Source organism: Paramormyrops kingsleyae, chromosome 23, assembly GCF_048594095.1.
Source record: "Paramormyrops kingsleyae isolate MSU_618 chromosome 23, PKINGS_0.4, whole genome shotgun sequence".
Classification (NCBI taxonomy): domain Eukaryota; kingdom Metazoa; phylum Chordata; class Actinopteri; order Osteoglossiformes; family Mormyridae; genus Paramormyrops; species Paramormyrops kingsleyae.
The window spans coordinates 19,570,922-19,595,238 of record NC_132819.1 but is presented as its reverse complement, the minus strand read 5'-3'; the positions used below and the strand labels follow the sequence as shown (position 1 = coordinate 19,595,238).

The 24,317-nt window shown below is 46.0% G+C and overlaps 3 protein-coding genes across 6 annotated transcripts; all 3 read left to right on the top strand.

Annotated features, from left to right (window-relative positions):
• Positions 1 to 494: 494 nt before the first annotated feature.
• tatdn1 (TatD DNase domain containing 1) lies at positions 495 to 5,667 on the top strand. The gene is made up of 12 exons (XM_023827931.2): positions 495 to 587; positions 858 to 923; positions 1,129 to 1,178; positions 1,250 to 1,313; positions 1,465 to 1,608; positions 2,250 to 2,292; positions 3,100 to 3,185; positions 3,266 to 3,306; positions 3,448 to 3,524; positions 3,675 to 3,745; positions 4,771 to 4,897; positions 5,358 to 5,667. The coding sequence occupies exons 1-12, from the start codon at positions 566 to 568 to the stop codon at positions 5,458 to 5,460; spliced, it is 894 nt and encodes a 297-aa protein (XP_023683699.1). The 5' UTR covers positions 495 to 565; the 3' UTR covers positions 5,461 to 5,667.
• Positions 5,668 to 5,844: 177 nt separating this feature from the next.
• rnf139 (ring finger protein 139) lies at positions 5,845 to 10,626 on the top strand. Its single transcript, XM_023827919.2, has 2 exons — positions 5,845 to 6,139; positions 6,808 to 10,626. Exons 1-2 carry the CDS (start codon positions 5,977 to 5,979, stop codon positions 8,667 to 8,669), a joined length of 2,025 nt encoding a protein of 674 aa, XP_023683687.1. The 5' UTR covers positions 5,845 to 5,976; the 3' UTR covers positions 8,670 to 10,626.
• A 208-nt stretch (positions 10,627 to 10,834) lies between these two features.
• LOC111852261 (transmembrane protein 65-like) lies at positions 10,835 to 20,833 on the top strand. Of its 4 annotated transcripts, XM_023827950.2 has the most exons (10): positions 10,914 to 11,455; positions 11,587 to 11,675; positions 11,791 to 12,072; positions 13,980 to 14,060; positions 16,687 to 16,731; positions 17,231 to 17,298; positions 17,754 to 17,808; positions 18,685 to 18,727; positions 19,356 to 19,461; positions 20,166 to 20,833. In XM_023827950.2, the coding sequence occupies exons 3-10, from the start codon at positions 11,811 to 11,813 to the stop codon at positions 20,295 to 20,297; spliced, it is 792 nt and encodes a 263-aa protein (XP_023683718.1). In that variant the 5' UTR covers positions 10,914 to 11,455; positions 11,587 to 11,675; positions 11,791 to 11,810; the 3' UTR covers positions 20,298 to 20,833. The 4 variants fall into 4 exon arrangements, with proteins under 4 accessions (XP_072561483.1, XP_023683718.1, XP_023683710.1 ...); XM_072705382.1 differs by lacking the exons at positions 10,914 to 11,455; positions 11,587 to 11,675 and adding an exon at positions 10,835 to 10,853; XM_023827942.2 differs by having other exon boundaries at positions 10,914 to 11,675.
• The last annotated feature ends 3,484 nt before the right edge of the window (positions 20,834 to 24,317 follow it).

The following is a 24,317-nucleotide window of genomic DNA, read 5'->3' as shown; positions in this document are numbered from 1 at the left end:
GGGTAGGAATGTGCCTATTTAAATTGATTGCTACAATGCCACTAATATAAAAATGTAACATCAAACAATCCTGCCTTTGATATACATTTTTGGGCGGATTCAGTAACCATTACAGTGATCTATTAACTCACTTCCAGGGACAAACTTATTTTCCAATTAACTCAGAGACCTGACCTGTAAGAACCTGGAGCAACTGCTGGGAGAGGTGGCATTCCAGCTGGACCGCAGAATTGTGACATTCCAGGCAATGCTGTGTGAGTCTACTATGCTCAACATTCCGGTGAAGGTCCTTCAGGTGTGTATTTGTGTGCGTAGACTCAGAAAAATTAGGTCATTTATGTACCTGCTAAATACGTCCGCTAGAGAAGACATGAGCGTCAATTCAATACTGCAGCGGTATAACCAAAATAATAATAACCTTACATCAGATATGCGCAGCTCATAGACACATTTATGTCTATGGCGCAGTTAATTTTTGCGCCTTTACTCGAAGATTTACGGTCCGCTAGAGGATTATGGGAATAAGGACGCATGTGGGGATTCTACTGCCAGGTGCAGAGTGGAAATGGCCAGTTTTAAGTTTATCGGTAAGAGTGCACACAGTGTGATGCCGGTCCTTCAGTTCTTAGTGCGTTGCAGCAGTACAGAGGTCATTTTATACAGTATGCTGATTTAGCCAGGATGTTCTAAACGCGTTATGTTAACTTAATGCATTATGTTAACAGCACTCCATTAGTTTGCATATCAGCGAGGTACACGGTGGTCTCCCCCAGGTTCACAGAGGGTACTCAGCTTGGTGTATTAGGTAGCTCTGTAATTACAGTTTAAAAAGTCTGTGCGTCAACCTCTCTCCCCAGATATCGGTATAAACCTGACAGATCCCATGTTTCGAGGGATCTACAGGGGAGTTCAGAAACACCCAGGTGAGCATCCAGCCTGATAAAGAAATTAGCGTAATAACGTTGTGATTACTGATGGTGTGTGTGTGCGCCCGCGCTAACAGCGACGTCAGACACCAGAGGAAACGGACTCAAATGCAGATTTGACGAAAAGATCAGAAGAAATTAACTCAAAACAAACCAACCAACTATCGTCAGTCCACTTCCACTTTTATTTGCTGTTTTGCAGATGATTTCATGCAGGTTGTTGAAAGAGCCTTCAAGGCTGGAGTTAAGAAGGTAAATATCCTTATGTCTAACTGGACTATCTGTTCTCTGTACAGAGAAATCACATATTTTGGGTTTTGCAGTTAATGATCACAGGCGGGAACCTTGATGACAGTCGGGAAGCTTTGACGCTGGCAGAAAGTAGAGGTAAATTCAGTGTCCCGCTCTGCATTGACCAGTGTTTGATTTGTTAGTGATTGATTTTATTTGTAAATAACATCATTGTGGTCACCTTTGAATTAAGACTACTGGTGGTTTTGGATATTGTTGAGCTGTAAGAGTCTGTCTGGTTTGTCAGATGAGTTTTTCAGCACGGTGGGGTGCCACCCGACCCGGTGCAGTGAGTTTGAGCAGAACGGATCGGACCAGTACCTGACGGCGCTGAGAGACCTGGCCGTGGCCAACAGGGGCAAGGTGGTGGCCATCGGGGAGTGTGGCCTTGGTAACGTCGTGATCGCTCCAAAGAGCCCTTCCTGAATCTGCCATGACAGCAGCTCGCGGAGAGCAGCCCAGCTTAAGGGCTGAGCTTTACGTACTAGCTGACTGAAAATGATACGTTTCATTTTGAATTACGTCAGTGCTTAATCTCAGAGGAATATACTGTATCTGCATAATTTCACTCAGTCTTCAAACTGAGCACTTTAATAGGAAAGGCAAGTTTATTAATATGGCACATTTTCATACACAGAGGTCACTTAAAGTGCTTTACAGAAATAATAAAAAAACAATATTATAAAAGAATATATAATTCAAGTACAAGCATGTTAAGGAACGTAAAGGTGCAGTGTCCAGCAACATTAAAAATATAAATTTCATTTAAATATCCTGAGAATTTATCAAGCACCACGAGAGAAATTAACTACATTGCATTAACTTATCTTATGCACAGAAAGCTTTTAAAGGTTTCTGTTTTGTGAAAAATTTCATGCTAGCTCATTCTGCATGAATTTGTCCATTTAAATAACAAAGAAATAGTATATTATACAGTACACTGCATAACTACAAAATAGTACAGCTTTCAGTTCCGAACAATGCTGGAGAGAAGCTGGAATGGTCTAACCCTGCCCCTCGTTTGCTACTCAGATTTTGACAGGCTGGAGTTTTGTCCAAAGGAGACTCAGCTCATGTGAGTTGACAATCATTGCTTCCTAATGAAATTGTTCAAAATGTACATCTGTGTTAGTCCTCATACTGCCCGTATTGGTGTGGTGTTTACAGTGTGCTGTGATTCGGTGTGTGGTGCAGCCACACTTTGAAGCAGATGGTTCCGCAGAAGACAAATGAAACTTGCTGTGATTGTCAGTGTCATTGAGTGTCACCTGCTCATGCATGAGCATTTCACTCTTTTCTGGCGGCAGATTGGTTCCAGTACTTTGCCTGTTTTTTGGGATATCATTAATCAAATATAGAATAGTGACACTTCATTCATCTCCATGGGGAAATCCTGCTTTTGCCTTCCCATAGAGCAGTGTTTCTCGAGCCAGTCCTCACGGACCCCAAGACGGTCCATGTTTTAGCTTTTTCCCAACTCACAGGGAATTGGGAGAAACCAAAAATATGGACCATCTGGGGGTCCGCGAGGACTGGATTGAGAACCACTGCCATAGAGAAAAGACACACAGACGTGTGCAGGTTTTGGGGGTCACACCGCAGGGTCAGCCAGCCTGCAGTGCCCCTGGAGCTGGGGGTTAAGGGCCTTTCTCAGGGGCCCAAAGGCAGCATCAGCTGGCCCCGGGATTCGAACCGACAGCCTTCTGGTTGCAGACATGTGGTTTTCTGTTAGTGACAGCATAATTTACTTATCCATCTATCTGTCTTCCAACTGATAATCCTGAGTGACACTTGTAGTTACTTTAATTATTCTTTCATTTTATAATGGAATGCACCGGAACCTGGCGTTTTATTTCCTGCTTCCTTATTTTGTCTTTCGCAGGTATTTTGAGAAGCAGTTTGATCTTGCTGAAGACTCTAAGCTGCCAATGTTTCTCCACTGCAGAAACTCACACAAGGAGTTCTTAGGTAGCGTCACGCAGCGGAGATCGGGCCCTCAGCTAGCCGCGACTCTGATGGCTAACGCTCCTCTTATCATACTCTCACAGATATCATGCGGAGGAACCGGGACAGATGTGTCGGAGGGGTGGTAAGACTCAGCCAGTTGAAATGTGATTCTCAAAAGTAGAAGGATGTGTCTCACTGGGGCTGGAGCGCAGTGCTTAGCCTAGAGGATCCAGCCCAGATGTTGGTGACAGACGTCATGTGTGAAGACTGTGTGCTGTCATAGGTGCATTCGTTTGACGGAAGCAAAGAGGATGCAGCGGCTATTGTCGATTTGGACCTGTACATTGGGATCAATGGCTGGTATGGGGCCTGATCAGTCACACCCACAGTCGTCTGTTTGTTTATTCTCACTGTTTTACCGTTACTTCTTAATCGTTTGCTCCACCTGTTTCATTGTGATTGTGTTTTTTTTTTTTATTAATAATTAATAACAGTTGTCATTAATTTCAGCTCTTTAAAGACGGAAGCAAATCTTGAAGCAATGAAATCCATCCCGACTGAAAGGTTGATGATTGAGACAGGTAAGCTCAACGTTCCAGACCAGTATCCCAGCATCCAGTGCCAGTCAACCCATTAGGAATCATAGGCAGCCCCCAAGGGTGCCATCGTTTGTGGGGGCGCTGACTTAGAAAACTGCGGACTTGGAGAGAGTCACATGATATTTTATTCATCTAAATATATATATTTTTAGTAAAATCTACTAGGAATTTAGTATTGTTACTGATGGGTAGCTGTAGAAATAACATGAGCCTCGGTATGGCAACTGTACAGGAACCAGGAGAGTCACGTGACCTGAAAGCAGCTTACTATGACAGCTGTACAGGAACCAGGAGAGTCATGTGACCTTAAAGCAGCTTACTATGACAGCTGTACAGGAACCAGGAGAATCACGTGACCTTAAAGCACCTTACTATGACAGCTGTACAGGAACCAGGAGAGTCACGTGACCTTAAAGCTGCTTACCATGACAGCTGTGCAGGAACCAGGAGAGTCACGTGACCTGAAAGCAGCTTACTATGACAGCTGTGCAGGAACCAGGAGAGTCACGTGACTTAAAAGCAGCAACTATGACAGCTGTACAGGAACCAGGAGAGTCACGTGACCTGAAAGCACCTTACTATGACAGCTGTACAGGAACCAGGAGAGTCACGTGACCTGAAAGCAGCTTACTATGACAGCTGTACAGGAACCAGGAGAGTCATGTGACCTTAAAGCAGCTTACTATGACAGCTGTACAGGAACCAGGAGAATCACGTGACCTTAAAGCACCTTACTATGACAGCTGTACAGGAACCAGGAGAGTCACGTGACCTTAAAGCTGCTTACCATGACAGCTGTGCAGGAACCAGGAGAGTCACGTGACCTGAAAGCAGCTTACTATGACAGCTGTGCAGGAACCAGGAGAGTCACGTGACTTAAAAGCAGCAACTATGACAGCTGTACAGGAACCAGGAGAGTCACGTGACCTGAAAGCACCTTACTATGACAGCTGTACAGGAACCAGGAGAGTCACGTGACCTGAAAGCAATCCTTGTGTTTTTCACAGATGCTCCTTGGTGTGGGGTGAAGAACACGCATGCAGGCTCTAAGTTCATCAAGACCACTTTTCCTACCAAGAAGAAGTGGGAGGCAGGGCACTGTGTGAAGGATAGGAACGAGCCCTGTAACATCATGTACGGCATCCCTGCAGCTTGACCCTAACCCTGCCAAACATTTTCTCCATTATCATTTTGCTACCTGTTATTGGTATCAGCCAATTATGACCCAAACACAATCACGTACACCTTCGCTGATTTGAGCATACATTCACTCATATAAAAAAAATTGTAGGGTTTGGAGGGTCATCTCAGAATCACACTTTCCCACATAATTATTTTCTCCATTAGATGAGAGTAATCCATATCGTGTAATAGTCATTTTCAGGAGGATTTGGGATAATACCTCCCTCAGGAAATTGAAGGATGCTAAAAGCTATTAAGAATGACAAATTATTTGAAATCTGGCTGGGGATAGGAGGGCTTCTGACACTTGTACTCTGAAAGTTCACTTCCTGGAGCCCGAACCCCCTTTTCATAAAAAAAGACACGGTAGGTTCTCATTACAGGGTCTTCAACTGTGTTTTTCAATTTTCAGTCAGGTGCTGGAGATCATGGCAGCTACTAGAGAAGAGGACCCTTTGGAAATGGCCAACACTATTTTCAACAACACGACAAAAGTTTTTTTCACTGACAATTGATTTTATATATATTTATTGCAACACAGTGTAGTTTTTCCATTACATGATTTAAAATACTCTCAATTCTGAGACTTTTATAATAACACAAATATTCTAAATGTCGAGTTTCTTGTCCCGAATGATATGACGATGGCGGATTGTATCCCTCTGTAATATATTCATAATATTGAAGGCCAGCAATAAATATTTCATAATATACTCCAGAAAGTTTGCCTAGAAGTTATTTTACAGATTCGTTAACAGGTAATCTGCGGTGTTCATTTATGTTAAAAGCGCCCCAAACAGACCATAATGTGGCTTCTAAATGGGTGAATTGGCAGTTGTTATGCGTGAATAATACCGGCGCGACGTGCCGGGCGTGATGACGCAGAGGCGGGACGCGCCGTGATCGCCGTTGTCACTTCCGCGTTTCCCGCATAGCAACAGCGGGACCGACATGGCGGAGTTCCGCACGGACCCAGCCGAGTGACGGGCTTTACGGCTTCGGGCTTCGCCGCTGGACGGGGGGCCGACGCCATGGCTTCCCCCCAGGGTCGGCTCACGCAGCAGGCCATGGCCGTACTGGACGTCGTATTCCGCGTCCCCTGTGTCTTTATCATCGACGCCATTTGTAACTGCTACAGCGATCCCGCGTCAGGATGGGCCGTGACGGCCGGGAGGATCTTCCTCCGGTGCCTGGGTAAGAGGACTCGGAGCTCCGCCGTCTGTCAGCTGTCACCTGAGGGGTCGTGTGGGGTTGGGTTAGCTTAACCAGCCGCCGAGTTTAAGAGGGGCGTTTCTCTTACAACAAAGTAAACATTATCCATGACACCCATTCCTTATGACAATGGCTGCCACATAAGCAGCAGTGTTTGTATTGATATTATCAAGTATCACGGCTGACGTGCTCCGTATTACCGAAATGGACAAAGACATCGGTTTACACCGACGGTGGGTCTGTCGGTTAACAGGCGGTCGCGTTGCTGTGACCAAACTTAGTGGTTTACCATCAGCTTTATGAGGGATTATGGCGTCTGTTCCCCAGTCAGCTGAAAGCTATTAGTTATGATTGTGTTTTGGTTTGGCCTAGTGATCCATAACAGAAAAATGCACATCCTCAGGCTTCACCTGCCAGCCTTTCTGACGGCTCTGTGGGCGTCGGTGTTGTGCTGCCTTAGTGAAACACAAGAGATGTGATTTCAAAAGACTTGAAATGATTGTGAGCTTGTTCAGTCGGCAGCCTTAGGGATATTTAGTGAAATATTACACTAATAATATTTACATTCACAAACATGATTAATGGTGTTAAAATCTCAGAGACATGCTGTGAACTGTACTTTTTATTCGTGTGCTCTCTTTTTCCTGCAGGCATCTTGGGCTCCAGCATGGTGCTCACCCTGTCCCAGAAAGCCCTCTTTCGCTTCTACACCTTGTTCTTTGCTGTGCTCTTGGGCACGGTGTCAGTCCTTATTAACTACTACGCCACCTCTCACGTAGACTTTTACGGCGCGTATTACAAGGCCGCCCTGGGCCACAGGCTGCTCCCCAGGAACGGACCCAGCCTGTGGCTCGGCCTGGCTATAGTCCAGCTCATGTTCGGCATCGGCTACGCGGTCCTGCTCAACGTCCAGTCTGTGTCGGCCGCCTTTGTCATCCTCAGCGTCACGGTGCCCATCTGGGGGCTCGTGGTGGAGCTGCCAGTGGAAGCGCGGCAACTGGTGTCCACCATCTCCGGGCTCCTCCTGGCCCTCAACACTGCTGTCTACCTAGCCGCCAAGCTACGCTGGTTCTACTACTCCTGCCGCTACGTCTACCTGCTGGTCCGGCACATGTACCGTATCTACGGCGTGCAGCTCCTGCTGGAGGACACCTGGAAGAGGATCCGCTTCCCGGACGTGCTCCGGGTCTTCTGGCTGACCCGCATGACCGCCCAGGCCATCATCCTGGTCTATGTGGTCCGCGTGGTCAGCAGCGAGACTGGCGATCCCAGCTACCTGAGCTGGGATGTGTTCTGGGATCTGGTCAGTAACCTCATCATCAGCGGCTGCGACTCGACACTCACGGTGCTGGGCATGAGCGCCGTGATCTCCTCCATAGCACACTACCTGGGTCTCAGCATCCTGGCCTTCATCGGCTCCACCGAGGAGGAGGACAAGCGGCTCGGCTTCGTGGCTCCCGTCCTCTTCTTCATCTTAGCCCTCCAGACAGGACTCAGTGGCCTGCAGCCTGAGGAGAGGCTGGTGCGACTCAGCCGGAACATGTGCCTGCTGCTCACCGCCATCCTGCACTTCATCCATGGCATGACAGACCCGGTGCTCATGTCCCTGAGCGCCTCTCATGTTCCGTCCATGCGGCGCCACTTCCCTGTGCTGCTGGTGTCGCTCTGCCTCTTCGTGCTGCCCGTCCTGCTCAGCGTGCTGCTCTGGCACCGCTATGCCCTCAGCACCTGGCTCTTCGCCGTCACTGCCTTCTGCGTGGAGCTTTGCCTCAAGGTCATAGTCTCGCTAACGGTCTACGGGCTCTTCATGGTGGACGGCTACTCCGGCGTGCTCTGGGAGAAGTTGGACGACTACGTGTACTACGTGCGCTCTACTGGCAACGTCATCGAGTTCGTCTTCGGGGTCATCATGTTCGGGAACGGGGCCTACACCATGATGTTCGAGTCCGGCAGCAAGATCCGTGCCTGCATGATGTGTCTGCATGCTTACTTCAACATCTACCTGCAGGCCAAGAACGGGTGGAAGACGTTCATCAACCGGCGCACCGCCGTCAAGAAGATGAATTCCCTGCCCGAGGTAAAGGGCGTCCAGCTTAACGCCATCAAGGATGTCTGCGCCATCTGCTACCAGGAGTTTGTCTCGTCTGCTCGAGTCACCCCATGCCGGCACTATTTCCATGCGCTCTGCCTGCGCAAGTGGCTCTACATCCAGGATACCTGCCCCATGTGCCACCAGAAGGTCTACGTGGAGGAGGAGCCGCGAGACACCGCCGCCTTCTCCAACAACAACGGCTACGCCGCCCCTGACGATGGCGCGGGCAGGCTAGCGGAACCCAGGGAGGTGGAGGGCATCGCTGCGGAGGCGGCGGCCGCGGCCCCTGACAGTGACAGCGAGCTGCTGGAGGATAACGACAGCATCGAGTACGACGAGGAAGAGTGGGGAGCCAAGAACGGCGGCATGCCCATGGAGGAAGATTATATTAATGACGACACGGATTCCAGCGACGAATGACCAGGACGTTGTAATTTAAACATCAGGGATATGTGTGTATGTGTGTGTGTGTGTGTGTTTTTTTTTCCATGTGATTGATTCTTTTCTCTGAAATGTTTGCTTGCTTTCCAAGGGCTCATGGAGGTTACAGTGATGATGGCTGATGTTCTGCTGTACACTGGGGAGCCCAAAACGTCCAGAACCAGAAATATTCCTGAGCTTCGGGGATGATGCTGTTTTCTCCCTCTTGCTCCCTCTAAGGGATTTGGGGGGGGGGGGATTATCTATTATAAGCAGCATGTTGGTCCTTGTGATTCTTTCCCAAGCAAAGGTGAAGGCTGAAATATTTTTGTGACGGGACCACATTCTGAAACTGGACAGGGAGCCGTCCTTAAACTGACAGCGTTCTGAAGTCAGTTGACGGGGGTCTGGATTTAACACGATGTGACACATTCTACTGTAACCTTTCATATACCTCTCGTGATTACTAATGGTCTCTTGTGCGACCTTGCTAAAATTGTGTACATTATTGTACATGTAGTAACTTAGAATAATCTTAAAAGAAAACTAAAGAAAGGAGTTTATATTGAAATGAGTAGTTTGGAATGAGTCGGTTTATCAACAGTTAGTTCTCGTGGGGTAACGCAGCGCCTTGGATGTTCAGGTATATTCATCTGCTCCTGAGAACTGTCACTGAGAACGGCCAGTGGTCCTGTAGAGGAATATTGAGCTTTGATTGGAACTTGATGTATGAAGTATTTTCTCCAAATGCTGAAATCACCCAGACTAGGAGAGGAAACATGATCCTCCTGATATGACTACATGCTATTAGAGGACTGTTTTATTTTTCTAAAAAAAAAAAAAAAACAATAAACAAAAAAACAAAATCATACTACCACAGTTTCAGTAATTATAGTTAGGTAACCCTTATCAGGGGAAAGGCTATTTTTATTTCATTCTGAAATGAAGGATTGTGATTACTGGAGGTTTTAATCAATGGTGAGCTCATCTTTTTGGTCACTTAAATGGATTATGTAAATGAAATCCCACATCCTGGTGATTTTGCTTCATGATGAATTAAACAGATGGTTTTCATCTGTGTGTTTAGCGGGATGGTGGATCAGCAGAATGGCTCTTTCTGCAGCTCGTCTTTCTTCCTGGCTGAAGTTGTTCCCGTTCTCTAGTTTGTTCTCCAATCATGGTGTCGGTCATCATGTAACATGAAGTTACATCATTTTATGAAATTGGAGTTCAGAAACTCTGTTGTAAATGTCTCTGTAAATGCTCTGTATCAGTAATTTATTTGATTATATGACCAAAACGAATGACATTTTTTGTAGAACAATACTTGTAACAAATAAAAAGTTTTTGGTCATTTAAATTCAGAGGCATTTTCCTAGAAGACACAGCTATGCAATGTGCGTTGTCGGTCCTGTACGGAAACCTGCCTATTTGCCTGCCTTGTTGAACTGGTGTCGTGTTTCGCTGTGTTTTTTCTTGTATTGTTTCCTCATTCCCAAAGTGCCTTTAGTTTGGGTTCCTTTACCCAGTGTGCCAGACTGCAGATGGTAAACTAACCCTCTACAGCAGGGGGCAGCACTGAGCTGTTATCATGTATCCCTGCTGAGATTTAGTTATGCAGGAAAAAAAATCCACCCAGTATTTTTCAGTTGAGCCTTGGTTAATTGTCATTGTGTCTTTGTAATTCAGACTTAGATAAAATATTATGTGATACCATAGAGTATAAACTGAGAAACCATTTATGCATATGTTTGACCATACCGGCTTATCCAGCAGTGTCACCGTGCGCGCAGAACCTTCCCGAGAAAGCATATAGGACACATTGAGATGTATTAACTGGTATTAAATTTGTTTCATAATATTTATTAAATGTTAACAGCCGTTTTAGCAAATGAATGACAGCAAAGACCAAAATGCCAAAAACAAAATATGCTATTAAATACTTTAAGTATAGTTACATTTTGCACGGGTCTCCTCTGTTTTAATCAGGAACACTGGCACGGTTTCGGTTCCGTTTTCGGGTGTGTGTTTCTGGTGTCTGTTGTTTACCAGCAGGTGGCGCGATTCAGCCACTTTCATGTTATTACAGACGCTCCTCTACTTAGGAACGGCTGTTTGAAATTTGAAATGTTCTTAAGTGGTTATTCAGCATCATTTTAAGGATACTCAGATCTACATGCATAAGTAGGTATGTGTCATGCCCTGCTCGTGCCGATCTTCCCGTATGCCACGCCCCCCTCGCTACCTCGCGCGGAATCCCCGTGTCATCAGTGTCTTTAGTTGTGTTAATTAGTCTTGTGTATTTAAGTCCGTGTGAGAGTATGTTTCCAGAGTCCGGTCATTCTGTCACGCATCCGGCGCGGGGAAACAGCACAGGAGCCGAAATCGGGCGATCACACTCGGGGACATGAAAACGACGTCATGACGTTAATGGGCACGTGCGTCCCCAGACTCGGGATGTTAAAAGTTTCTACTGAAAGGCGGGAAGATGCGGCTTCAATAGTACTGACATAAAGTGCAAAAATTTGGTATTTAAGGGGTATTTAAACGAGTAGAAAAACAGCGAATATAGTTAGTTAGCGGGCTGACCGTCATTCCCCCGGAGTGAGCAGGGCTTCCGATCCGGATCCAGCGGGAAACGTTCAAAGGAGCGGATATATTTAAAATGAAATCTATATTAAAAACTACTGTACCAAAGAAGAAAACATGGAAATGATACTGATGGTGTGAGAACGGGCGGATCACTGGGAAAACATCCGCACGTTTGCATGTCCGTTTCAGTGTTTGTAAGTGCAGAGGCATTAATAACCATCATCGTTATTTTCATTATCACTGGTGGAATCGGCGTGCATGTGGGCTATTTGCGGTTTCTGATCATTTCTGTACGTTATCCCGGTCTCCGTGTGAACTTGCGCAGTATGTCCCTGGATCCCCAACCATGCAGATCTCTTTCGGGTGACTTGCCTCCGGTTTATCGCCTTCATAGTCTGGCCGGATCATTATTCTGTGAGTTACTGAGCAATCAACAGCGGTAACTAAATACCAAGAGAGCCGAGTGACCTGTATTTCAGCCCATTAACTTCTAGGTTGTTTTTTTGTTCCTGGCAACTTTTAATACGAGAAACTAAGCAAAGAAACGCGATGCTGCCTGGTTTGCGGGGAGCCCTGCGACCGGCCACCGGTTCGAAGACGCGGGTGCTGTGGACGCTGCTCCACCGGAGCGCCGCACTGCCCCTACAGCCGGTACAGCGCCGTAACCGAGGCACGCATCCGCCCAAGGAGCCCATGGAGCCGCTGAACACGGCGCCGGGGGCCCGGGACTTCATCTACAGTCTCCATGCCAGCGAGCGGGCGTGTTTGCTGCGGGAGCTGCACCGCTTCGAGTCCATGGCAATCGCGCAAGGTAAAATAATAATATAAAATGATAAAACTCAGATTAGGGTAAAAGCTCTGGGCACCTTTAAAGTAAAATAAAATATTGATAAAACATAAAGGTAACGTCAATGTAAAAAAAACACCGCGCTGGAAAGTGTGTGTACTGCTGTTTAAACCCAAGGTTTTTTTTATTTTTACGGTAATTATCATTCACATTTCAGCAATGTTGCGAGCCTTGAAATAATCCGTTTTTATTGTCTTGCATTTTAATATAGCGTTGAAAGGTTCCTCTGTTGGATTAAATCCAGCCGTGATGCAAAATATCTTGTAGGCGAAGTTGTTGAACATTGGAGGAGATGATTAAGTACTGGGATAATGCTAATAGTGCTGTATAGAGGGGCGTAGGAACCGCGGGGACGGGGGAGACGTGTATCCCCGATATTTAACTTGGCTTCATTCATTCATTTCCAATAAAAAGACCTTTATTTAAGTTCAATTATCAAACTCTCGCCTATATATTATGCTAACGTTTGCATTATACGGGGATATCCGCTCCGTTTCTTTTTTTTTAAAGTAAAAAACTTAGAGAAACGGAGCGGGTATCGCCGTATAATGCAAACGTTAGCATAATAGGGGGATATATATATATTCGTACGCTGTCTGTAATATGCCGGTTCTCTGTGTGTGAAATGCGCGGTGCTCTTTAATGACCCTGTCGTTTATGTCCATCGTGCCACACCCGCCCCAGCCGGCCCGGGTTATTTATGCACGCAGTGCTCTTTCTAAGGTGCCTGTATTCTCACTTTCTGACATGTAAGCAGACCGTAAACTTAAGTAATTTTATGCAGTAACTAGGCTTTCGGGAGACCCCTAGTTGGCTTCCCCTTTCTCCATTTCTGCAGAGAAGTGTTTATTTCGCAGTGGGGGTTTTTTTTTGGAAGGGAGTTAGTACAATATTGAAGATTTCTTCCCAGGAAGCTGCTGCATGTTTTCTGTCTGCTTACTTACTGCTGGAAGCTCCTAGAGGCCGTCAGGTTCCAGTAGGTTGTGTTGCAGCCTTGTCCCCACAACTACAACGCTTCATGCAGAAATGCCCCCCCCAGCTCAAGCCTGACTGACATAAGGTGGCAGCTGTGGCCCTTGATTTTATATGTGGGTAGTGGGGGTGCCGTCCCTCTCCCCAGCCAGCAGTATCACATGTCTGCTGTCATTGTTGGGTATGTCAGTGCAGGGAGCACTGAAGGACATCATTAGGCTGCAGGACCTGCATCCTCCTGAGTGGGGCGCTGTCAGGATGTCAACTGATTAGTGTTCTGGGCACCACTGGTCCTCCACTGCAATTTCCAGCCTTCTGTAGTCCTTGTTATTATGGTAGCTCTGTCCAGATGCAGTCGGTGTGTTCAGCTCATTAACTAATTAATACTGTGAAATATTTCTTTAAAAGGTTGCATCTGTACCACAGTAAACATAAAGACGGAGTATGACATCAAACGAGTGTTTTTGCATGTGAACCAATCAAGTCAGCAGTGATCAGATGCTGCCTGTTTACTTTCACTGTGTCTGGATTTGGATTTGGGTAGTTTCTGGTCTAGTGGGGTCCTCTGTTTGCATGGGGGTGAGGTGATTGGTGACATAATCAGACCTGCGAGCTGTCAGTTCTGGTTAGAGTGTGAGTGAGTGTGTGTGTGTGTGTGTGTGTTTGGAGGGTTGCCTGAACCAGGGGGGCATCTGAGAAACTTGAAACGTCCCTTGGAATTCCAGAGGATAAGGGAGGGTTCAGTGATCATTTTGCTAACTTGAGTCTATCCTGTCCACCCCTGAACACCCCCCCCCCAGCTGCTCTGAGGCATGTGAGCCCATTTGCACAGCCAGCTGTATACTGTCTGTCTCATTCCTCCTTCCCCTCAGTCACCTGTGTCTGCCCTCCCTCCCCAGTGTCCCGCTACACCAGAGAGCGACTTGCTGTTACTGCGTCACCTGAAGAGTGTCTTCCTGCCTCTGCAGCTGATGAACAGAGTACATAGTGTCTCCCCTGTGCACCACAGCCCCCCCCCCCCCCGCATCCCCCCCATGAACCACAGCCCTTGTGCCCTGCATCCCCCGTGCACTAGAGCTCCTCTCCCTTGTATCCCCGTGCATTATAGCCCCCGTGCCTTGCCTCCCTGGTTCCCATCTCCCACCTCCCTGCCTTGTTCCCTCCTCACCATCCTGCCTGGGCTCCATTCCTGCTCGTGTGAAATCGGAGTGGCACTGTGACACATCGCCAGGCGCTCCTGAGAATGTGCCTGTTTTCCTTTGCCTAATTGATACCCTGATGGGCTTTAATTGCTGTGTGGGGGATGGAGTCAGATTCCCCTTCCAGGTGATGTCAGATGGGGGCCCATTAGCTTGCTGGCTTCCAGTTCTGTCCCGCTCGTGTGCAGCTGCCTAAGTCAAACCCCGTCTCATTCTGTCATTTATGGATCTGAGACCAGCTGTATGGCAGGAATCCAGGAAACATTTTTGTTTTGCATTCTAAATAAATTCTTTTGCCAATGCAGCAATCCTCAGAAGTGTCATTTATTATAGTGTATTGTAGGCTATTAGCAAACCACACACTATCGTTGTCTTCGACACAGCAAAACCCGAGGGTACTGTAAGAAACACGCTAATTTCTGTCACATTAAATCACTATAATAGTGAATACCTCTCCATTAGACCGTAAACATTGTGTGCGGCTGTCTCTGCTGAAGAGTCCTCAGCAGTGAGTTTAATCAAAGGCTTGTTATCACAGAAGCTTGTTATCACTCAGGGAGGAGTGTTTCCGCATGAAACACGGCTTCAGATGGACCAAGACTGACAGCTGGCTCATGCGTTTGTGCTTCACCTGTGATGCACTTTTCCCAAGTTTGCTGCATCAAGCAAAAGCCTTTTTGCAAGTAAAATCTGAAGCTGTAGCCAGACAGTTTGGCATAAGAAGGCGATATTTCTGCTAGCGGCGAGGGTGTCCCTAAGGCTTTCTGGGAAGCTGAGGAAGCCCGAGGGGGCCCAGCCTTTCCTTAGCACTTAGCTTCAGCAGTTTCTGAAGCTGCTGCGTTTGGCTGCTCAAAGAGCTTGATCATCCAAGTGACAGGAGACAGACGTCGGCTGCTGATTCCACACGTCTCTGATGAGCGGCAGCTAGATAACAGAGTTTCAGCTCCGCCCCAGGAGTCCGTACCACTGCTGCAGGGAGCCTTGTCACATTCTTGCTGAGAAACCGCATGCGATCTTAACTCTGGGTGGATCTTTCTCAGCGTCTCGAGGAAATCTCTCTACTAATTAGGCCGGAGAACCTGACGTGACTCATTAACTCTGCTTGGGTGCCTGCTGTATGTAATTATGGTGGTTTTTGTGACTCGGAATAGCTGTGAGCTAACAGCTGGGTTCTAACTCAGCCATCGGGAGTCTGAACGCAGACATGAACCAGTGGGATCTGTACGCTGACGTCTTGCTTTACTGGCCTTCACTGGTCACTCTTTGAATTAAAGGCTTCATTATTGTTCCTGGTTAACTCAAAGGGCCAGAAAGCTTGTGTCTTTATTGACCAGGGTCAGCCTTAACACATTTGTGCTAAATAACCCAACGCTTGTTTTCCTTCTTACTAATACATTATGAATTCCTCAAAGCAGATACACAAGCAGTCCTCAGTCGAAATCCCTTTAGTTTAATAGAAAGCCTTCATTAATTCCCATGGATATGAAGCTCATGTTCGCCAGCCTGAGTCTGCTCTTTTATTCATTTTTAAAGATATATTTCTGTGTAATTTTTTTAATTTTCAGTTTAAGTTTTAGATTTAAAGTTGTGGAGCTATTTTAGGTAACTCTTTACATTTACCGCACTTTCATAATGCATTCATAGAGCATTCTTAAGCAGCATGTAACATCGTAACACACCTCAACAGCCTTAATATACATGAATAAATTATGATTATAACAATTGTATGATGTTAAGGTTTACTAAAGCTGTTAAGGTATCTTAAGATGTTTACATACTGCTTATTAATGTGCTATGAATGTGTAATCAATGCATTAAGCTGCAATTAAGGTAAAGCATTGTCCTATTTATGTACCTGTAGAGAATCCTGCATGAATACACAGTACATATTATGTAATAAAGTCTTCAAAATGGGCAAAACGCATTCCAGGTACAAACCTATCAATACTGGATTGTGTGTGTTTTGAATGATTTCCATCAAGGAGGGAAGAAACAAATTATTGCTTTAGCTAATTAGTGTTAAAAACTGTAACAGAAACGGTTTGTTTCAGAAGAAATTTATAGTTTTTTAGTATTTTATTTCAGTTTACAAAAAAGTTTTCTTTTACTCTTCGTTAACAATAACCCTGGTCTGAACTGATCACGACGCCTAACATCTTAATGTCTTGGAGGCAGAGGTTCCTCTACCCGCTGCGTCTCACTGCCACTGGCGCCAGTGGCTTTCAGCTCCCGCTCTAATCCTGAGACGAGGCGCTTATCAAAGCTGCGGTGGAAAGGAGATGCCCTTCAGCTGTGAAAAGCCCCTGCCGGCTGTCTCTGTGTGCCTGTATTACCTAACCCTGCCTGCAAGGCTTAATAGTGGCACTCTTTAGGTGAGACGGCGTGTTTTATTCCTTTTATCTTTCAGAGAAACTGGAAGCGGCACCTCCGACCGGCGCCCAGCTCAGATACGGTGAGGTACCTGGTCTTTCGCTATAAACACTCTGTCTCACCATCTACAAGTCCCTCATTTTCTGTTCTCTGCCACTGGAGCAGACCTGGGGTCTCTGGTGTCGGTCACTGCAGGATCTGTACGACCATTAAGAGTGAAGAGAGAACGTTTCTGTGTGACGACCACCACCTCCTTAATGAGGTGTTTTTCATTAGCTTGAAAACTGTTCAGAGATTCTCCAGAAGCTGTTTAAACAAGCTAATTAATTTATTCATAGCCACTAAACTGCATGCATGTTCATTATGGGATAACTGTGGTCAAATATGCTATAATTTAAACAGTGAAAAACATGGTTTTGATACCCCACTGTGCATCAGTGATTTTGTTTAATCCAGTGAGAATTATTCAAAAGTAAAACAGTGCATGGTAATTGCACTTATCAGGGTACTGGAAGTTTCTGCAATCACTGATGTAGTGTTGTTAGTTAGACTTTGTGGTTTTTTTTTTCTTTTTCATGCAGTACTTTTGCATAATGCCATTCCCTTCGTTGGATTCGGTTTCCTAGACAACGCCATCATGATCGCTGCAGTAAGGAGACCCTCCTTGTCTGTATACAGTCCTGTCTCGTTTCCAATAAATGTTTGCACTTCAGTCCAGAATGAATACTTTGAAGCCTATTTCGAACATGACTTCTAATTTAGAAGGTATAGCTACGGAGTTTTGGTGAATGCATGTGCTTAATTAAATGTAAGACACGGTGACTATCGTGCTGTTGTATTACCAAGCATCTTGCTCACTGTGTAACAAATTTTCTTAAGGTTTCTAAAGAATTTAAGGGTATTGAGATGCACTATTTGTAGCAAATAGAGTCGTATAGGAAATGTGAGTCAAGAATGAATAGAGTAAAGGCAAACCAGGTGACACTATGTGACAATTTGGGTTTAATTTTGGCTCAGACTTCTGGATTGAGCAGCAGGGAGAGGGCAGGAGCTCTGCAGTGTGAGCCGGGTTCCGGACCATGATCGCCTTGCGTTTCTTTGCAGGGAACGCAGATCGAGCTGTCCATCGGAGTGGTGTTTGGGCTCTCCACCATGGCAGGTAGGCGTGAGGACCACAGGGGGCAGCAGGTCGCCATGGCAGCACGCAGAAGTGAAATGTGCTCCTGGTGACTATTTATAAGCTCGAAGCCAAAAGAGCATCCAGTGTGATGAAATTAAAAACATAGCGGAGCGGAGGGACATTTTCTGCCTGTCGAGTGCTGGTGAGGCCAGTGGGACGACCTTAACGTCTGCAGGAACATGAGTGTGGTGTCACCACAGCCCGGTGTCTCTCATTAGATGGTTCTCTTTCTGACCTGGACCAGTAATGCTTGCATTTTGGTTAAAGGATGTGAGTGAAGAGTATGGAGTCAAAAAAAACTAACGTGAGATCATGTGTTAGTGCCGCACGCATCACACTTATGGCTGTTACAATGGGACGCGATGTATTACATGACGGTAATCTAATGAGGATACGGGAGGGGATGAGGTCCGCAGCTTACTAGGGAAGAATTAGCATTTAGCAAACAAGACCTATTATTGAAACCAAAAGTTCCTCAAAACTCTGGTGGAAAAGGACTTTCCTTTGAGGTTTATAGTATTAGACTTATAAATGTTTGTGAATGATTACGGGACTCGAACCCGGCTACTGGGCATCGTCGGGTTAATGATCCATGCTTAGACCATGATGCGGACTTGGGATCTCAGCATGTTCCCTGCACAGGCTGCTGCTACCCAGAGCATCTAAACTGTGAACACATCTCTTCGTTCTCATCTGTGACGTGATGAGCAGTGAGAAAACAAACCATGAATGGCGGAAGCCAATGATGTCACACTGATGCATCCTAAGGCTGCAGCCGCGATTGGTTGGCGGTTGTGTGGATGAGATTCGCTTCAAAGTCGCGCAGGGATCCATGAAAGTCTCTCTCATTTACAGCGGCCGCCCTCGGGAACCTGGTGTCGGATCTGGCGGGCCTTGGGTAAGTGTCTGGCTTTCTGGTACTTCTGTGAGCAGCTCTCGACAGAGAGACACTTTTAGTGGAACCTTTAGTCACGTTCAGCAGGAACTAAAGCTTACCAAGGACCAGAACCACTACAGTCCGCACTCAGCGAGGGAGAAGTAAGATTCTCCCCTCTTATTTCTGTTTAGATCTATGAATGTCAGTGAGCAGATTTTCCTAGCTAGTATCCCTAGCACCTATGGAAAATGAATGGCTGCAAACAAGGATATATATAGTTCAAAACAGGCAGCTCTATCGCTGTAACGTCTCAGTATTTTGATGCTGGTGGTTCCCCGTCACCCAGGCCCCCCTAAGCTAGCGGAAGCCGCCATCTGCTAGCATCAGGCTGGGGCTCCTGAGTGTTAGCTTGTTCAGTCGGGGGTGTTCAAGTGCAACCACTCCGACTTCCATCTGCTTCTCCTACATTCCTTGAACTTCCCTAAATAAAAACAAGCTGTGTGTGTAGCTATGACGGCTTGCAGACATTGGCGTGTGTTTAGCCTCGCGGTCTCTTGTCCAGCGGGAGACGCTCGACCTTTTCGTTCGCGGCGTGTTGGAGCATGGAGGCTCGTTAGCAGCGCGCTAGCAGATGTTGGTGTGTGTTTAGCCTCGCAGGCTACGTGGAAGCCTTAGCGCACAGGCTTGGCATGCAGATCCCGGATCTGACGCCCAAGCAGGCAGACATGTGGCAGACCAGAGTGAGCTCCCACACGGTGAGTCAGCCCATCAACCCCACAGTAAGACACCTCAACCTCCATCCCCACCTCCACCTCAACCTCCATCCCCATCTCAACCTCAACCTCCATCCCCACCTCCACCTCAACCTCCATCCCCATCCCCACCTCCACCTCAACCTCCATCCCCATCTCAACCTCAACCTCCATCCCCACCTCCACCTCAACCTCCATCCCCATCCCCACCTCAACCTCAACCTCCATCCCCATCTCCACCTCACACACAGGGCAGTGTTTCCCAACCCAGTCCTCGGGAAACCTCAGACACTCCCAGCTCCCAACACACCCGTACCAGGTATTCGTTGTCCTTGAATTGGCTGGGAGGGAGCAAAAATGTGGAGCATCTGGGGTCCCCAAGGAATGGGTTGGGTGACACCAATCTCATTGGTGACCTCAGAGTAAGTTTCCAGACACCGAAAGGTCACCAGTTCAAATTCTATGACTGGCAGAGTGATTTTACCATTGGGTCCTTGAGCAAGGTCCTTAACCCCAATTGCTTCAGAAACTGACCGACCAGCACTGCATAAAAATTTTACCAGATAAGTAAATGTGTCAGTCAAAAGACAGAAAGCTTGAGTTTTCTCACCATGAGCAATGAAACTGGCAAACTAGACGTAAATTTCCCCGACGGTGAACGGGAATAATGTCCCTGGCGATGGCTGTAACGTCCTGGTGTTCCACAGGGCAAAGCCATCGGGGTCACGATCGGCTGCCTCCTGGGGATGTTCCCGCTGCTCTTCATGAAGGACGGCGATGAACAGGAAGATGGGGAGAGTGGCCAAGGCGGGAATTCGTCAGCCCCCAGCAGCGAGTGAAACTCGCCTGCTGATCAGCTGGGTGTAGCTGCTGGACTGTAACTGACATGAAGAACACAAGGCAGACATTGTTCTGGGTTTTTAATGCTGTATCGCGGTAATGCCTGATCTCCATGAGTTAAAAATCATGCATGCACTTCATGAATGTTCTTTTATTGATTTTTAATAACGTCAGCACTCAGATGAGAAACCTCATTGTCCAGTCTTCTGTTTGTAGTGTATGAAGATGTTTCTTCTCATCATTCAGAATACACCAGCATCTGGAAGGATTCAGGCTTCAGCTTGCACCCCGAGCTGCAGTTAAACATCTCGGGGACCAGTATAGACACTGGGATGCCTCTTGTCCAGCTGAGGGGGACCTGGGAACTTTAGATCAGTTTGTTACTTCTCCCTCATTGCTCTTTCATTTCCTCTCCCCCTGTTTTTGATTCCCTCTGGTTTTTCCCTCCGTCCGTTTTCAGATTCAAAGCCTGTCTACAGTGACAGGTTATCTGTGATCATTTATGACGACATATTAAATATCAGCCAGTAAACCATTTGTTTACACATGTAATTCATCATGCATGATACTTAATGTGTTTTTCGCATTGATGGTTTATGGAGCGTCACTGACTGCACCTCAACACGCTACAGCCACGGAAGGGGAACAAAGCAGCCAGACATATGGTGTGCATGCGGCATCAGGGACAGTTTGACAGACAGTCAGGGTACAGGCAGTCTGCTTCACCACAGGGTAGTGTGCTTGTATGCTATTGTTCTATATACAGTATATATTACATTGACTGGTCCTCTGCTGGCACATTGTGGAAGTAGAAATATCGACTGAGAAGATCGGGTACATAGAAGTGCCCAAAAATGGGACATCGCAGTATGATGTCGCTCCAGCTCACCTTGGGGCAGATAAGACGCTCCTTTGCATATCGCCGAGACACATGGGTGCTGTACCCCACCCCCCCCCCACTAGTCAGCAAAGTGGCCTGGTGATGTCGCAGTGAGACAGCCAGCTCTGCCTGCCGACAGAACCATGGCGCATGGGGAGTTTGGGGAAAGGAACCACAGCCCTGTTGTCTGAAGGGAAGGGGGGAGAAAAAAGCTCTACATGGAACCAAGGAGCAGGTGGGCTAGAACCCGACCAGGATCTAAGCTACTCTCCAGAGCTGTGAACCTAAGGGTCTTATCCTGTTTTTGGGCTGTGACAGGAAGTGACAAAACATATTAACTTGTATGAGCTTTTTAGTTTATTATACTGGAAATGCTATGTCTTTATTAATATGGCTTGTTGGTTTGTGCTGGTACATTATGCAAAGGGAGTGTAAAAGCTCTGATAAGACTCGTCTCGTTTTGCGTTGTGGTGATGCTCGTAATTGCACCATTTTGACTGTTAATTTGGCCAAACGTCTGCCCAGTAGCTTGCCAGTGTTACATTGCGGGATGCTGACCCAGCCTAAGTGAATTTTATATCGGCTATGCGACCAGTCCTGGAGGACCATGACAGACATGCCTGTAACTTTACAAGGGTGATTAGATGCTCTATGACTATATAACATCTACGTACTATTCTGCAAGTTAGTTTGTCTAGTACTACTTAGTCTTCTGTACACCTTATTGAAAATAATTTCAAAACGAATGATTTATTTATTTATATGACATGTTTTTAATGATGATGGGTTACATAATTATTGTATTCCAGTCTTGTGTGTGTGTGACAAGTAGAGCTATCTGGCTACAAATGTGAGCGCTGAAATCTCCGCTAAGTAAGATTAAAAATAAGGCTTGGCAGCAACAACAGTTAACAAGTATGTATAATGCGATGTGAGATGGTCCAGCTCCCGAGTATCTTTCTACTCGGGCTGGCTGCGACCACACGTATCCTAGCAACAGGATCCACCGTAACATGACCTCTCCTGCAGCTATAGTCCCGTCCGCCGGTATGCGGATGAGACGCAGAGAGATCGTCCACCGAAACGCTCCGCGCGTGTGTTTGAAAGCCAATATGGTACGTAGCCACAGCCAGCGTAAACACCTTTTCCCACTATAGATGCATTCTAATTGGATGTTGGCATATGCATGGGAAAGTACAGATGGCGTGAACATAAACTCCTAAATAATACATTACCTAGCAACAGGGTGTCAGCTATTCCTTTAGCACTGGACTGTATCGTAAAGAGGATGGATTTCCACCGATCTGTGCTGAAATGTGATGCATGTTTACTTGTAAATAAATGCTACTAAATAAAACACTTTTATACATCAGAGTATTCTTTTTGGAACAATTGTGTTGCTCTGAGTAAGTTACTGTGAAAAGACGTCAGTAAGAAATCTGCCTTATCAATATTGTGCATTTAGGAGCAAAATGTTTCATACGGGGATTTATATCACAAAAACTTAGTTACTGCTTTAATTCAGCCATTTTTAAAAAATTGTCAACCCTTGCTTCAATAATCGTGCTTCGAAGCTCAGCTGGAATCCATGCCTTGACGGTGGTGGGTTCAAATCCCACGGCTGGCAGAGCAATCATATCGCTGTTGGTCTTATACAAGCGAGACTCTTAATGGACGCTGGACGCTGCATTCTGACAAAACTCTCACAGTACAGCTGTTTTAATGTCAATAACTTTTCAGGTTAATTAATATTTCAGTGCTTTCAATAATTCAGTGTCCTTTATCTGACAGCTGTGTATTTATTATTGTATGTGTTCTATAAATCACTGGGGGCAGAATGAATTCATGTGTTTTAGTTAATCGATTTACTTGCTTCCGCTTATTTTGCTTTCGTCTTGCTCGGGTTTTTGTGTTTTTAATCATGCATTCCATTGGCTGGTCTCGGGCTGTGCTTTTCTGTCCCCTTTGTCATGAGTATCTGTGATATTCTGCTCTATTTACAAGTGGATTCATGTGAGGCAATCAAGGAGCAATCGACCAACTGACATTGGTAATAGAAAAGTGAGATAATGCACTACGTAAAAGTGTACCGATGTCACGTGGCAGGTCATGAAGCCTTTTCTGCTTGACCTTGCTTACAGCTCACAGAAAGATGCCTAAGACCAACAAAATCTTTTGGTTTGTATAATTTAGGGCCAATTGGATCTGGGTGTAAATAAACCGGGCACTATACTAAGGTCGTCTGCTGAAATCAGTCACTTATAAGAAAAAAATCAAAGAGCGCCGATGCTAATTGAAATAGCCGCTCTTTTAGGCAGTGAGTAATTAAGTATTAAGTGAGTAATTAAGTACTAAATGAGTAATTAGGCTAATTAATTAAGAACTGCAGCACTGCCTTTTAATTAACTCAGAATTGATGGGCTGGACAAACTTCTCTGATCCCAGCTAACCCAATGACGTCCTTTCAACGTCATCTCAACGTGGCGAAGGAAAATCGAACACCCGCCTAACTTTGTGAATAAAACGTTACCCGGCAGACCAAAATCGGACGTCCAAAAAGGTCACGGTGACGTCGCTTGTTATAGCTGGGCTATAGACTAACACGGGACACACCAATTTCTCTTCGTAAAATAAACATCTGTTTATATAATTAATTTGGTCTTTTCCCTTATATGGCAACATGCACTGTGTGAAATCTGAATTTCTTATTCCTTTATAAAAACCTCAGTACATTTCGAGCAAATATGCCAGTGGTTTTTTGGAAAAGTTAAAACGGGCATTTGATGACCCAGTTAAGATTCCCCAAACATAAGGATATTAAGGCGTCTGCTGAGAGTGCGCTGCACTGACGCTTTCATCTTAAAGATGAAATTGTTGGCAGGAGTCTCTGCGGAAAGTGTCTTTGAAGATAAAAGCGATGCAAGGGCGCTCTAAATCAGTTTCTGGGTCTCCTTTGTTTTCGTTAAAACTAACATTATATACGGCTTACTTTTCTAGGAAAATCGGACAAACCAGCTCCAAGATCTGATGTGCAGGTCTAAAACATTGTGATATATTTAATATACGTGTTTTTCAGGTTGACAAAATTGCTATAGATTGTATAGAACGGGGGGGGGGCACACAGGCAGGCCTCTGACAG

What these genes read in the sequence shown, in the direction of transcription:
- tatdn1 (XM_023827931.2), top strand. Translation starts at nt 566, where the DNA reads ATGGCCAGTTTTAAGTTTATCG. An exon ending in TCAAGGCTGGAGTTAAGAAG is followed by an intron (nt 1,179 to 1,249) that starts GTAAATATCCTT and finishes TGGGTTTTGCAG; the next exon opens with TTAATGATCACAGGCGGGAA. An exon ending in CCAAAGGAGACTCAGCTCAT is followed by an intron (nt 2,293 to 3,099) that starts GTGAGTTGACAA and finishes TGTCTTTCGCAG; the next exon opens with GTATTTTGAGAAGCAGTTTG.
- rnf139 (XM_023827919.2), top strand. Translation starts at nt 5,977, where the DNA reads ATGGCTTCCCCCCAGGGTCGGCTCACGCAGCAGGCCATGGCCGTACTG. An exon ending in GATCTTCCTCCGGTGCCTGG is followed by an intron (nt 6,140 to 6,807) that starts GTAAGAGGACTC and finishes TTTTTCCTGCAG; the next exon opens with GCATCTTGGGCTCCAGCATG.
- LOC111852261 (XM_072705382.1), top strand. Translation starts at nt 11,811, where the DNA reads ATGCTGCCTGGTTTGCGGGGAGCCCTGCGACCGGCCACCGGTTCGAAG. An exon ending in GTCCATGGCAATCGCGCAAG is followed by an intron (nt 12,073 to 13,979) that starts GTAAAATAATAA and finishes CTCCCTCCCCAG; the next exon opens with TGTCCCGCTACACCAGAGAG. An exon ending in CCAGAGTGAGCTCCCACACG is followed by an intron (nt 19,462 to 20,165) that starts GTGAGTCAGCCC and finishes GGTGTTCCACAG; the next exon opens with GGCAAAGCCATCGGGGTCAC.